Here is a 14,558-nt window from a genome sequence, read left to right on the forward strand (position 1 = left end):
TGTGTGCCTCATTGACATAGATTTTTCTCAATTTCAATTGCAAGAAACTGATAAAGAGAAATGTCAAAAAGTAATAGAGATAAGTTCTCTAAGGGGCATTAAGAAAATTAATTGGTTCTTTCAAGTTCTTTGCAATAATGATTGTAGTTGGCATTTTACTATAAAAGTACTTTGTGAGGGACCTAAGAGATGGCTCAATGGTTAAGAGTATGTACTGCAAGTTGGGTTGTCATCAATGAGTATGGTTCCCAGCACCCACATCAAGCAGCTCACAAAGTTCTGTAACTCCAGCTCCAAGGGGATCCAACACTTCTGGCCTCTGTGGTCTGCACAAATATACACACATACACATAATAAAAAGTAATAAAAATCCCAGTCCCACAGCTCCAGAGTTCATTCCTTCTCTGCTACATAGTAAGAACTGGCCTATCCTGTTCCATTGGTTCTCCTTGGGCCTTGGCCCCTTCCCTTCTGATGCTGCTGGAAAACAGCTGACTAGCTTAGCCAGATCCTGCCAGCTGGGTCACCATTCCCCTGCCTTGGCACCAGACCCATTTCTGTTGCTCCAGGGCTCATATCTCTGCTAGCCAGTAAGAACCAGCCCATTCTGTTCCCATCTGCCCTCTTTGGGCCTTGGTCCCTTCCTGCTGAAGCTGTCTGAGAGCACCTGACTAGGTAGATGAATTAGCCAGATCCCACCAGGCCCAATCACCATTCCCCTGTTTTGGGACCAGCCCTAGTTGCTCTGCTCCAGGGCTCACAATTTCCATGCTGAGCTAGTTAGGACTGGCCCACCTGATCCTCACCATCCAGACATGGGCCTAGAGTGCTTCATCCTCCAAGAAAGCTCCTTACTAGCCTGACTGGATGGATCCAGTCTCTTAAATGAAGAAAAAAAAAAAAAAAAAAAAAAAAAAAAAAAAAAAATCAAGAGAAAACCTGAAGCACAGACCAATGAGAACTCCCTAGAGAAATCCCAAGACACAGAATTTAAAACAATCATAAATATGATCAAAGAATTCAACAAATTTAAAGAATATACAACTCAAACAATTCAGAGGATAGGAATAAATTTCTGACAGAAGCTCAGAAAGTACAAATATATAGGTGAGTGAAAAGAAAGGCAATTTAAGATTTGAAAAGTGAATTCATGACAGAAAAATTGAAGAAAACTCAGGCTGAAATGAAGATGGAACTGAAAAAAACTCAATAAACCAATTTGAAATGACATGAAAAAGCCTCATCAACAGAATGGATGAAATGGAAAGCAGAATATCAAGACTGGATGATAAAAGTTGAAGAATTAAACTGTTCAAGCAAAGAATATGAAAAAAAATTAAAAACATAGGAATGGAAAATGCAGAAAATATGGAACACCATGAAAAGACCAAATTAATGCATCATAGTCATAGAGGAAAGAGAAGAATCTCAGGTTAATGGCATAGATCAGATCTTCAACAGGATTATAAAGAAAATTTCCCTAAATTAAGGAAAGACATACCCATATAGATTCAAAAAGCATACAAAAATACCAAATGGCTAGGACAAGAGAAACTCCCCATGGCACGTCCATAGTAAAAACAGTAAGTGAACACAACAAAGAGAGAATACTGAAAGCTGCAAGAGAAAAGTTAAAGGAAAACCCATCAGAATTACAGCTGACTTTTCAATGCAAGCTATGAAAGCCAGAAGAGCATAACTTGGGGCAAAGTATTCCAAGTTCTAAATGATCATAGATGCCAAGACAGAATACTTTACCCAGCAAAATTCCCTATCATAGTTTAAGGGAAAAGAAAAATCTTCCATATACAAACAGGCTGAAAGAATTCATGTCCACCAAACCCTACAGAGAACACTAGAAGCAGAACAAAGGACTAAAGAAAGGAATGACCATACCCAAGAGGCTACAGACAGAAAACAAAGGTATAATTATAGGACAAAATAGGATCAAGAACACAAACAGGAAATAAAATGACAGTAACCAATATATATCTTTCAATTATAAATTTAAATATCAATGGCCTAAGCTTCTCAGTAAAAAGACACAGACTAGTTAAATGGATTAAGATACAAAATCCATCTTTTTGTTGTCACAAGAAACTCATCTCACCTTTAAGACTACACACCACTTTAGGGTGAAAGGATGGAAAAAAATTAATCAAGCAAATGGCACTAAGAAACAAGGTGCTACAATTCTAACATCAGATAAAGAAACTTCAAGTTAAAATTAATCAGAAGAGATAAAGGTCATTTCATTTTGATTAAGGGAACAACTGCAAGAAGACATTACAATCATGAACATACATGCACCAAATGCTGGTGCACCCAGTTTCATAAAAACAGTACTATAGAACTTCAAGACACAGATTAACCCCAACTCAGTAATAGTAAGTGACTTCAATACCTCACTCTCCCCAAAAAGACAGATCAATTTGACAAAGAATAAACAGAGAAACACTTGAATTAAATGTCATCATACATCAAATGGACCTAACAGACATCTCCAGAATATTTGACTCAAGTACCAAAGAATACACATTCTACTCAGCAGCCCATGATAGTTTCTCTAAAACTGACCACATACTGGGGCACAAAATAAACCAAAAAAAAAAGAAAAAAATCCAAAAAACAAAACCCAAACAAAAACAAAACAAAACCCCACAAAAATCTGGAGTAATTCCATGCATTCTATCAGACCACAATACAATAAAACTTAAAATCAACATCAAAAGAAGCTCTACCAACTATATGAAAAACACACTACTGAATGATGAATGGGTCAAAGAAGAAATCAAGAAAGAAATAAAAATATTCCTGGAACTAAATGAAAATGATAATACAATACAACAAAACCTCTGGGACACATTAAGAACAGTCCTAAGAGGGAAGCTTCCAGCTCTATGCACCTACAGAACCTACAGCAATGGTGTCAGCATGCACAAAAACCATGCAAACTCAAGCAGACAAAACCCCAGCAAAGAACTATGAAAACAGGCAGCAGGACCCACTCTTAGTCAAAGAATTATTGTCAGCTGATTACTGCTGGGTAAGGAAGAGCTGATCTTAAAGGGTGTGACTCTACACCTCAGTGGATGAACTTGCCCTGAGGGATGCTGGGGACACAAGGTGACATGACAGGCCTTAACACAAAAGACAGACTGCATGAATTCCAGTGGGGGCGGGTGCCAATGGGGAAGGGAGTATAAGGATGATTAAAATATTCTGTATGACATACACAAAAATTCAGTAAAAAATTTACAAAACAAAACAAAACAGAAAGAGCACAAATAAATGACTTAATGGTACAACTCAAGACTATGGAAAGGCAAGAACGAACCAAACTGAAACCCAGCAGCTGAGAAGAAATAACAAAATTCAAAGCAGAAATCTATAAAATAGAAACAAAGAGAACAATGCAAAGAATCAATGAATCTAAGAGCTGATTCTTTGAAAAGATAAAACAGACAAACTCCTAGTCAGTTAACCAAAAGAAAGAAAAAAAGAAAGAGCAAACCCAAATTAACAAAATTGGAGATGAAAGGGGATATATCACAACAGACACAAAAAAGATACAGAATGTTATAAGGGATATTTTTAAAATTTATACTCTATTAAATTTGAAAATCTGAAAGAATGAATCTGGGCTCTGGAGAGATGGCTCAGAGGTTAAAAACACTGACTGTTCTTGCAGAAGACCCAGGTTTGAATCCCAGCACCCACACGGCAGCTAACAACTGTCTATAACTCCAGTTCCAGGGGATCCAACAGCCTCTTCTGTCCTCCACGGGCATTGCACGACACAGGTGCACTTAGCTACATGCAGGCAATACATGCATACACATAAAATAAAAATATTTAAGATTAAATTAAAAATAAATAAAAGAATGAATTTCTAAATTTACTGAAACTAACAAAGTTAAATCAAGACAATATCAACAGCTTAAATAAACCTATAACAGGGAAATTGAAACTATAATGCAAAGCTTCCTGACTGAAAAAATCTCAGGATCAGATTGATTCACAGCAGAATTTTACCAGACCTTCAAAAAGACTTAGAACCAAGACTACTTAAATTATTCAAAAAGAGGCCAGGCATGGTAGTCCATGCTTGTAGTCCCAGCACTTGGGAGGTAGAGGCAGGCAGATCTCTGTGAGTTCTTGTATGTAGGACAGCTGGGACTATAGGTAGACCCTGTTTCAAAACTCCCCCAACCCCCCAAAAAATTCAGGCCTGGGTGACACTAGAGCCTTTTGCCAGCAGTGACTGGGTATGACTGTGTGTTTGTTTCACTGTTTCTATTGGCTTCATTCCAGAAATAATGTGTTTAGTAAATGTAGCTCACAGATGAACAGTGAGTGCTCCATAGGGTAAGACATGGAGATGCCTATCTTTCCACAATCATAATGAGGTCTGGCATTTGTAAGTACATAAAATGGTCTTTAATGTGTGAGATCACCACTGAACATTAATGTGATCATCTTTTAGAAGATATTTCCTGAAAATGTACAATTGTAAAAACATTTAATAAACAATTATGAAGGCCACAGAACAATGTATTCTGCTCTGAACAGCTTATAATATTGTATAGGTTTTTTGGTGTTGTTGTTGTTGTTGTTTGGAGACAGTATCTCCCTGTAGCCCCAGCTGGCCTGGAATTCACTATGTAAACCAGGTTGGCCTTGATCTCACAGAGATCTATCTGCCTCTGCCTCCTAAGTGCTGGGACTAAAGATATGCACTGTGCCTAGTGATAGTGAACACAATGTAGTTTCCCACTTTTCTGATTATATTAAATCTTTCTGGAAGTTGTAACTGGGGACAAATAGAATCCCAATAAATATTCTTAAAATACAGAAGCAATAGATTTATAACTTGCAATTAGTATCAAATAACAGTTTGGGGATAAAAATTATTATCTTGAGTCAATCTTAGGACAAAGAACATGAAATCACACACACACTCCAATGTTCACAGAACACTGAAGAAGCTACAGACCTGGTTGCATAAAGAGAAGTTCCATCACTTCGCATGACAGTGCAGAAAGAAGAAGGGTCACCGGTCCCAGAGATATCCACTACAACATTTCCTTTTCTAGAAATGCAAAAAGGAAACTCTGAAGCAACATAATAAATTAGCCCTTTGAAAGCAGAACATTTATAGAATTTTTGGCAAACTAGAAGCTATTTTTATTGCTCAAGGAGCAATACATAGTGTCAATTTAAGCTCTAAGCAATAATGGCCCAAACCCAAGAACAAACAAGATTATTGAAAATCAACTAGAATTATGACACAATTAATGTTTGGCTATTCTATTTTCTATTTATTTAGAGAATTGGATGAGTTACTTATCTTTAATACGCCTAGTTTAAAGGGGTGTAACATCATAACTGTAGCTATGATTATCACAAATTCTTTTTGTAAATCAAGTTATTAGTCTTTTTTTTTAAATTTAATTTAATTTTATGTGTATGAACATTTTGCCTGCATGTATGTAGGTGTACCATGTGTGTGCTTGGTACCCAGGGAAGCCAGAAGAGGGCTGGAATTCCTCGGAACTCAGGTTATCGCTGGTGTTAGCAGCCATGTGGGTGCTGGGAACTGAGTCTGGGTCCTCTGAAGAGCAGTGAGTGCTCTTAAGTGCTGAGCCATCTCTCCAGTCTGATAAGTCTTATTTTTAACATGCCACGAAGTATTCCTGATTTTTTTTTTTTTTTTGGTCTTTTTGAGACAAGTTCTCCCTGTAGCCCCAGCTGGCCTGGAACTTGCTATGCAGACCAGGTTAGACTCGGCCTCACAGAGATCGGCCTGCCTCTGCCTCCTGAGTGCTGGGATTAAAGGTGTGCACCACCACGCCCGGCTGTGTTCCTGAATATTAAAACCCAGAAAACCTTATTATTGTCTTTTTGGCTAACCAAAACTTGGAATTTGTAGAACAATTAAATTTTTTTCTTTTAAACATATTACTGAGAATGCAATGAACACTTTGTCTTTGTTAAAAGAAAATGGGAGAACTATTTCCTTGGTACTGTAAAGTGACAATTCTAAGCACCTGGTTTGCTTCTATAGTGGAGATGCCTGGTTCTTTCTGTTTGTTGAGCTTAAGGCTTCTTAAACTTCTTACACTTGTGATCACTTTTTTTCTTGAGAAAGCTTTATGTGACCATAGGTATATAAAAGAATTCATAGTAGAAAATAGCAGAAATGTTTAGGGTCACTAAAAATTGTTGGAAAAATCCGTCCAAATACCAAAGTAAAAATAATTTCAGACGTTATGGAACTCAAGTCAACAACAGTTTTTAAAATGAAACATACAATATCATCCAAATATATACTATTTTGATACATGCCGAAGGATGGCGGCAGGAAAATATTAAAAGTCCTTGTTTTCCATAATTAATCTAGTATTATTTGATAAGATTAGAAAACATTTTATATACAGTAGCAACACTGTAATCATAATGTATAATTGTCTCAAATTTGAGCTGAGGTATTTCAGGCATTCACTGGTGCTGTGTAGCATAATGCCATGTAATACAAGCAAGACTGACTAAACACTTCCGATTCATTATTCATTTGATTTTGAAATAATTTTTCATCTGCTTGAACAGAAACAATTTATTGTTCCCATATTTTTCAGTCCAAACATCCAAATTGAAAAGGAAAAAGTTGTGTCTTTGTTTGCATGCACAATACAGTACATCTGAAAAACTCTAAAGAATATACCCCTACACACACACACACACACACACACACACACACAGACACCCCAAAAAAGACCTGTTAAAATAAATTTAGTAAAGTTACAAGTTATAAAAATCGACAAAATCAGTAGCATTTCTATACACTAATAACAAGAATGAAAAATTTAGCTGGACATGGTGGCACAAGCCTTTAATCTCAGCACTTAGGAGGCAGAGGCAGGCGGTTCAAGGTCAGCTTGGTCTACATAGTGAGCCTGTAATTGCAGCTCCAGGAGGTCCAATGCCTTCCACTGGCCTCTGCAGACACCCACATCATCTGTTAGGGTTTCGATCCACAGCAGCCCCCTCTCCATAACAGGGCCTAGGAAATTGTCTTTCCTAGGCACTGCAGGGTACCTGGACACCTGGATTCCTAATTTTGCCCTCTTGGCAAAGCTGCTCTATGAAGCTTCTAAAGCGAACTCCCCTGAGCCCGGTGAGCATTACAGCAGCATTACACACTATCCAGGAAGCACTCTTAAAGGCACCAGCTCTGGCTCTCCCCAACCTGGAATGTCCATTCTTCCTCTATACAACTGAGAATAAGGGCCAGGCATTAGGGGTTTGGGGAGAGATGAGGGGTCCTACTTTTACCCTGGTAGCTTATCTCTTTAAACAGCTTGATACTACCATCTGGTGGTGGCACCTTGTCTCTGTACTCTGGCTGCTGCTGCTCTTTTGGCTCTGGAGGAACTGAAGCTCACTTTGGGTCAGCCCATCGCCATCCTTTTCCTCCACTGGCTTAAGGATTTACTAACCCACATGTCTCTTGCCAATCTAGCTCACTCTAAACTGCAACTCTTCCATGTCATGTTTCTTGAAAACCCCTCACTCACCCTTGATTCCTGCCCTCCTCTTAATCTAGCTTCCCTCCTCCCTTCCAGTGAACTGCTCACTCACTTGTGCTTGGAAACTCTTCAGGAACTCTTCTTACCGGGATCCCCTAATCTCCCCAGATCCCCTACCAAACCCAACCCTGACTTGGTTTGTGGATGGAAGTTCAACTCTCACCCCAACTGGGTCCTGCAGGGCGGGGTATGCCGTAGTGTCTCTCAGAGATGTTATCCCCTGCCACTTGGAACCATGTCACAAAAAGCTGAACTTGTGGAACTCACCAGGGCTCTGATTTTAGCAAGGGACAGACGATTAATATTTTTACAAATTCTAAGTATGCCTTCCACATACTCCATCACCACACCTTGGTATGGAAGGAAAGGGGTCTCCTAACAACCAAGGGAACCTCCATAACTAATGGCCCTTTGATTCTTAGACTCCTGGAAGTTTCCGACCTCCCATCTAAAGCTGTGAGCCACTGTGGGGGGCATCAGCTTCTCACCGATCCCATAGCTAGAGGCATTGGTTTACATTTCTTGGTGCCAACAGGAATGTCCCCCTCCTACCCTGCCCAACAATGCAGAAAGCTCCTTGGCAAAGGGGCCAGAGGGATGGTTGCTTCTATCAGACAAGTATTGCCTGCCTGAAGGACAAGCCTCCTCTATCTTAACCCATTTACATAATCTTTTTCACGTAGGTGCTCATCCATCCGCTCTACAAGTTCCTGGAGCCCCTCAACTATTGCCCCCAACTTTTTGTGCTTCTCACAGAAGTCACCAGGCAATGCTCTACCTGTGCTGTTGTTTCCTTGCAGGGCGGAAGCCACCCACCTCTGTCAAACCTCACCAGCACTTGGGGGCCCTCCCGGGAGTCAACTGGCAGATACTTTACTCACATGCCTACTCACAAAAAACTTTTAAGTATCTCCTGGTTTGGGTAGACACATTTTCGGGACAGGTAGAAGCTTTTCCCACAACAGGTGAAACAGCAGATATAGTGGCTGTTTAATGCAAAACATTCTTCCTTGTTTCAGTCTTCCCCTCACTCTCCAATCAGATAATGGTCCAGGCTTTATCTCCAAAGTAACTCAGGCAGTCTCTCAGTCCCTGGGAAGAACCTGGAGGTTACACATCCCCTACCACCCTCAATCCTCAGGGAAGGTGGAATGAGCTAATTCCCTTCTTAAGGACCACCTTACTAAACTCTCCTCAGAGTTACACCAATCCTGGGTGACTCTTCTGCCCCTTGCCCTTACTAAACTGAGAGCCATCCCAAGGGCTCCTTCTTTCCTCAGTCGTTTCGAATTTATGTATAGAAGACCATTCCTTCTTAACAATCTCTTACTCCAGCATCCCTCTCCTCTACATGACTATTTACCTGCCTTCACCCTTCTAAGGAAACTACTCAGGAAAATGCTGACCGGATTATTCCTCAGGCTTCTAAAGGCCAAACTGACCACCCACTTCAACTAGGAGATCACACCTACCTAAGGGTTCACACCCAACATAAAGGAATGAAGGAAACCCTTCAGCTGGGTTGGACTGGTCCTCACCTGTCTACCTGTCTACCCCAACAGCAGCCAAGCTCTCGGGGCAACCTAGTTGGATTCATCTCTCCAAATTAAAACTGGCCAAGGAACATAGCAAGTACCAGGCCACTAGTATCAGGCCTCTTAAATTGAAAATCTCAAGGACCCCTCCCTTAACACCAGTCCAGGAATGAGTTTTCTACTGACCCTACTTCTATTCTTCCCCATGAACCCTACCTCAGCCATTCCCCACTGCACCTACCCACCGTGTTCCTACAGATTTGAAATGTGGAAGATTAATAATAGAAATCGAGACCTCAAGCTCCTTAGCTCTGCTATGCGCCCACTTTCTTTATGTAACACTGTTTCCCTTAAATTTGACATGGTAGATGCCCGCTATGGTAGATTACTCTGCTTCATTGATGATCAAACTAAAGAGGAATGCAGGGACCCGGGCAATTGGGAAGGCTTCCCCTCATGGGATTGCAATTATCATTGGCTGAGTCGGGTGGGTAAAGAGGGATGGGGTAGATACGGAATGAGCACAAACCAACTCACTCGGGCAACTGACCCGACAGATCATAAGTGCAGCAGGAATTCAATCCTATACAGACACAATTGTTATAAACAAGAAGTCTGTGGGGAAGTGACCTTCAAAATACTTGGCCCACACTCATGGACAGGGGACCACATTGCTACAGTAGGGATCTAATACACAGCGGCTGCAACAAAACAAGCTGGGGAGTGATGATAAAAAGACAAGCCAGGACTCAAGGCCCCAAAGGCCTATGGAAGTCCTGGATCAGACAAGGGGCCTGACAATGAAGCAGCTTCAACGCCTCATTGTCTCCCGAAGCTTCTCCTGGGATCGTATTCTCACTTTACAGCTTAATCTCTTGAAGAATTTTTCTAGTACTAATGTGTCCACTTGCTGCCTCTGTGCCCCCCTACAGGGCTCACTTCTCATTCCCTTCCCAGTTTACAATGTTATCCCCCAGGCTAATAGTCAGTGTTCTCAGGAACTCCGAATACAAGGACCCTGGCCTGCCCCTCCCCTTTTTCTTAACAAAACGGAGTGTTGGACTCCACTACCCTCCGAATGCCCACACTCATCAAGCCGAAATGTCACAAGAGCAATACTGCTTCTCTTTCTCTTGTATACTGCTTCTCTTTCTCTGTTCTTCCAAAATATACTTCTGCATCTCTCCACAGATTGAAGACACCTGCTCTCCAGTCGTTCTCAAACCCAAACTAACTCTACACATACTGGGAGAGGTGTATAATGTCTTATCCACGAGGAAAGAAGGGACCAGGACAAGGAGGTCAGCCACCTAGGCTGGTGGCATCTGTAGCAGTCACTGGACTTGTGGCTGGAGGTTTGGGACACACGCTGATCTCAACCCAGCATCTCTCCCAGGAAATAGAGGACCTCAGACGGGAACTCACCACAACAGTAGAAACTACAGCCCAGTCAGTCTAGATCTTACAACAGCAACTATCCTCCCTAACTGAAGTTGCCCTCTAGAACAGGCCCTTACTCGGCCCCCTGCTTTCTATCACTTTGGTGCTAACCATTGCTCCTTGCCTCTTCAGATATTTTCAGGACCAAATCCAAAAACTAACTCTTACTAATTTTAATCAGTTGTTACTTTCCTTCTCTCCACATGTATATGAGCGTCTGTCAACCACCGAGGACCCTGTTGAGATGCACGACTAGAACTCCCACTGTCTGATCGACCCCCAGTCCAGCTCCCCCCCATGTTGACCTTGTCCAGCAGGAAGTAGCAAGATGACAACGGTGCCCCCATCCTAGAACACAAAAGGCTGGAACTTTAGCATTTTGATCCACAGCAGCCCCCACCTCCCCAACAGGGACTCATGGGTTTCACAAGCCCCTGAGAACGAGGGACAGAGCTGATAAGCACCCTGGTCTTTGAAGTCAAGAGAAGCAGACTTTTCTGCACCTTTTGGCCAAAGGCAGCTTGCTTTCCCTTTGATGAGCTGGGAAAACAAGATAAACAGATTGCACCTTTGACCAGAGACCCCAGGAGTCGCTTCCGCATAGCAGGCTTTCCCTTTGATCTTAAAGGGGTAAAACAGACACCTCTTGACTCAGATCCTGGCTGACAGACAGAGGGGGAGGGTTTTAACTGAAGCTGTTCTGACAAGTCCTGCTTTCCCATGCCCCCCTACCCACCGCCTAATTTTTAAAAAATATTCCCACCTTCTGCACCCTCCCGAAGCCCCCCTATAAAGGCCCCAGCTCACGACCTGTGGGCTGTCATTTTCCCTCCCCCAAAGGGAATTTGTCCCGTGCAAAATAAACTTTATCCTGCTGAGAGTTTTTAATCTGTGTCCTGGTGCTTTCTCCCCATCAACCCGATTCATCCATATGCTTCTTCATCTAACAACGCCCATGTGGATATATACATACAAACACATGTACATACAAATTAAAATAAGTAAATCCTTATAAGAAAAGGGTTTTGATAATGATCTTGGGAAAGATTTATTGCCAACTTGATAGGATTTAGAATCACCTTGGAAATAAGCCTCTGAGCATGTCTGAAGGATTTTCAAAATTAGAATGGGTTGGGAAGACACACCCTGTATGTGGGCAGTACTACAACATGGGCTGGAACCCTAGACTAAGTAAAAAGAAGAAAGGGTGCTGAGCACAAGCATTCATCACATCAGCTTCCTGAATGTAGACGCACTATGACCAGGTGCTTTATGCTTCTGCCACGAAGCCTTCCCTGTTATGATGGACTGCGGTCTCGAACTACAAGCCAAAATAAATCCCTTTCCTTAATTTGCTTTTGTCAGGTAGTTTGTCACAGCAATGAGAACAATGACTAAGACAGAAACTTGGTAAGAAATGGGATCTATGCACATTTGCATGTTAACAGTTCGTAGGCCTTTGGAACTGGTTTGCAGGAGGAATGTGAGTTTGGAACACTGGGCTAGAAAAGCCTTAAGTGCTATAAGCAGAGCTTAATAGACCATTCTGGTGGGAGTTTGGAAGACCAGAATACCAAAAGAAATGTGAACAGTAGAGTTTGGCTCATCAGGTTTTAGAGTAGAACAAGGACTCTGTCAGGATCTAGGCTAGAGGTCATTTGCACAATATTTTGACCAAAAATCTGGCTACATTCTGCCTGTATCTTAAGAATTTAAGTGAGGCTGAATTTAGAAGTAACACACTGATTTGTTTGGAGGAGGAAATGTCAAGACAGGAGAGCATTCCGCTGTGTCATGGCTACTGCTTCTTACTCTTATCCAGGTCTACAATGATAGAGCAAAAAAGAGGAGCAGAAAGAAATGAAAAATATGTAGTTCGGCAATGAAGAGTAAGAGCAAATTTAAAGAGAAAGAGAAAGTTTAAAGTTGCTGACAAACCAGGTTCTAAAGCATCAGTACTTGTTAGATTAGGACCATTAAAGAGAAACCTCAGGTACTGACTGAGACAACAGGAAATGTGCCCTAAGGGCAGGGTTCTGTCAATCAAAGGCTCCATCTTATGAAAATGCAAATTCCCTAAAAGTATGGAATCTGAACTGAGAAGGCCCCTATGGGGTTCCCAGTTCAAAACAACCACCTAGAAAAGTGTTTCCTCAGGGTCAACAAAGTCAAATGGAACTGGGGTCCAATGGGCTTCACCCCAAGCTGGCAGCAGAATTTAGCAGAATAATCCATGTCTTACTGGCTTTGCATGGAGCCTTATACCAGTTTGATAGTAGCTAAGACCAGGTAATTCTAGGCAAGGTTGGAGTACCTGCAAAGTGGCTAATGATAAGAAAAAGTTATACTTTTTAACCAATTGTATTCTTATATAATGTCTTGTAAGTTTAAGCCATTTAAAGTCTCCTTTCATTTCACTTACTAGGTAAATGCCTTGAAATGTAACCCTGGAAAGCCTTTTATTGCTCTGTGATGCTTTTACTATCCTGAGATGTTTTATTACTCTGTAATTCCTTGAAACGTTGTGATGCTTTCTACTCACTACACCTGACTGTTGATAAAGATATGAAACTAAGACAATGGAAAGTTCACCAAATGGTTTAAGGCACCTGTTACAATTAGTCCAAGAAAGTACATATCAAATGTGTCAAACATCTAAACTTTTGCTGGTGATATCTGTTTTTGTAAACTGCAATAACTGTTTGACTGATTCCTAGCCCCAAGTAACGTGGCCTATCAAAATGTGGCAGATGCCCTGACTCGCCTGGGAAATCTACTTTGTAAGTTATGACGATCAAGTAAAGTCAAGAATCTTCCTGAGATAACATGGCTCATCATAAAAAGAAACAGGGCCCAGGTGTCAGTTGTAAAAATGTCTATTTAATGCCCATCTGTCCTAGTTCTAGGCCTGGAAAATCTAAAAGCCTTATTTGCTGATTCCAGGTTCTCTTGAATGAGAAGGGAATAAGCTTTCCAATTCTCTCTGGAGTGAATGCTTGGTCTTGTAGGTGTTCAAACAATTTTTCCATAAAACTCACCATTCCATAAAATTCATGACACCACTGCACGAAGCTTTGAAGGTACAGCCTAACTTGTAATGAAGACCCCAGATGTTGAAAATGTCAAAGCCACAGTATGGTCACCAAGAAAAGCTGCTTGTATGTAGTGGAGTGGGCCCAAGATAGAGTCAATGAGTGCTGTAGGTGACAGAGCTGAAGGGGAAGGGCTACCTCTTGGAGCCATGATGCAAGACCCACAGACACAGGCAGGATTGATGTTTTCCCTGTTTGGTTTTGAACTTGCTTTGGTCTAATCTTTATCCCCTCATTGCTGTCTGAGAGTAGGAATGTTTACTTTGTGCCATTATATACTGGAAGTAAGTAACCTGCTCTTTGAAGTTAATGGGGCTCACAGTTAAGAGATTTTCACAGTCTCAAAAGAGACTTGGAACTGTTAAAAGACTATGGGGTCTAAGAGATCCCATACCAGATGTACTTTGCATTATGAGATGAAAATGAAATTTTAGGAACCAGGGGTGCAATATTTTGACTTAAAGTGATGTTTTGATGTCAAACCCTGTTTCAAAAAGACCAAAAAAAAAAAAGGGTGGAATTGTTGACAATTTCATATCATCATCAATTTGATATCAATTTGATGAGTTTCAGGATCACCATGGAAGGACACCTCTGTGCAAGTCTGTGAAGGATTTTTCCAGACTGTGCTAATTAAAGTGAGGTGACTCACTCTAAACGTGGGTGACATCATTAATGGTTCGGGGTTCCAGACTAAAAAGGGTGAAAGGGTGAAAGGGAGCTGAGCACTAGCATTCATCGCTTCCTGCCCACAGACCCTACGACCAGCTGTCTTCTCACTCTCCTGTTGCCATGCCTTCCCTCCATGTTTGACTGTGAGCCAAAACAAACGCTTCTACTCCTACATAACTAATACAATTATGATGGGGAAACCATAGGTAGAAAAGCAAGAATAAGCAAAT

General features: G+C 41.2%; 1 protein-coding gene across 3 annotated transcripts in view; it reads right to left on the reverse strand.

The window, feature by feature from the left end:
* Positions 1-14,558, reverse strand: part of Rars2 (arginyl-tRNA synthetase 2, mitochondrial) — an 82,437-nt gene that overhangs the window by 10,542 nt on the left and 57,337 nt on the right. For all 3 annotated transcript variants that reach the window (XM_008830845.3, XM_029562386.1, XM_017797564.2), the window contains exon 11: positions 4,997-5,092. In XM_008830845.3, coding sequence (XP_008829067.1) covers positions 4,997-5,092 — 96 coding nt within the window. The remainder of the gene's footprint in view (positions 1-4,996; positions 5,093-14,558) is intronic.

Source organism: Nannospalax galili, unplaced genomic scaffold (genome assembly GCF_000622305.1).
Source record: "Nannospalax galili isolate Female #2095 unplaced genomic scaffold, S.galili_v1.0 scaffold1395, whole genome shotgun sequence".
Taxonomy (NCBI): domain Eukaryota; kingdom Metazoa; phylum Chordata; class Mammalia; order Rodentia; family Spalacidae; genus Nannospalax; species Nannospalax galili.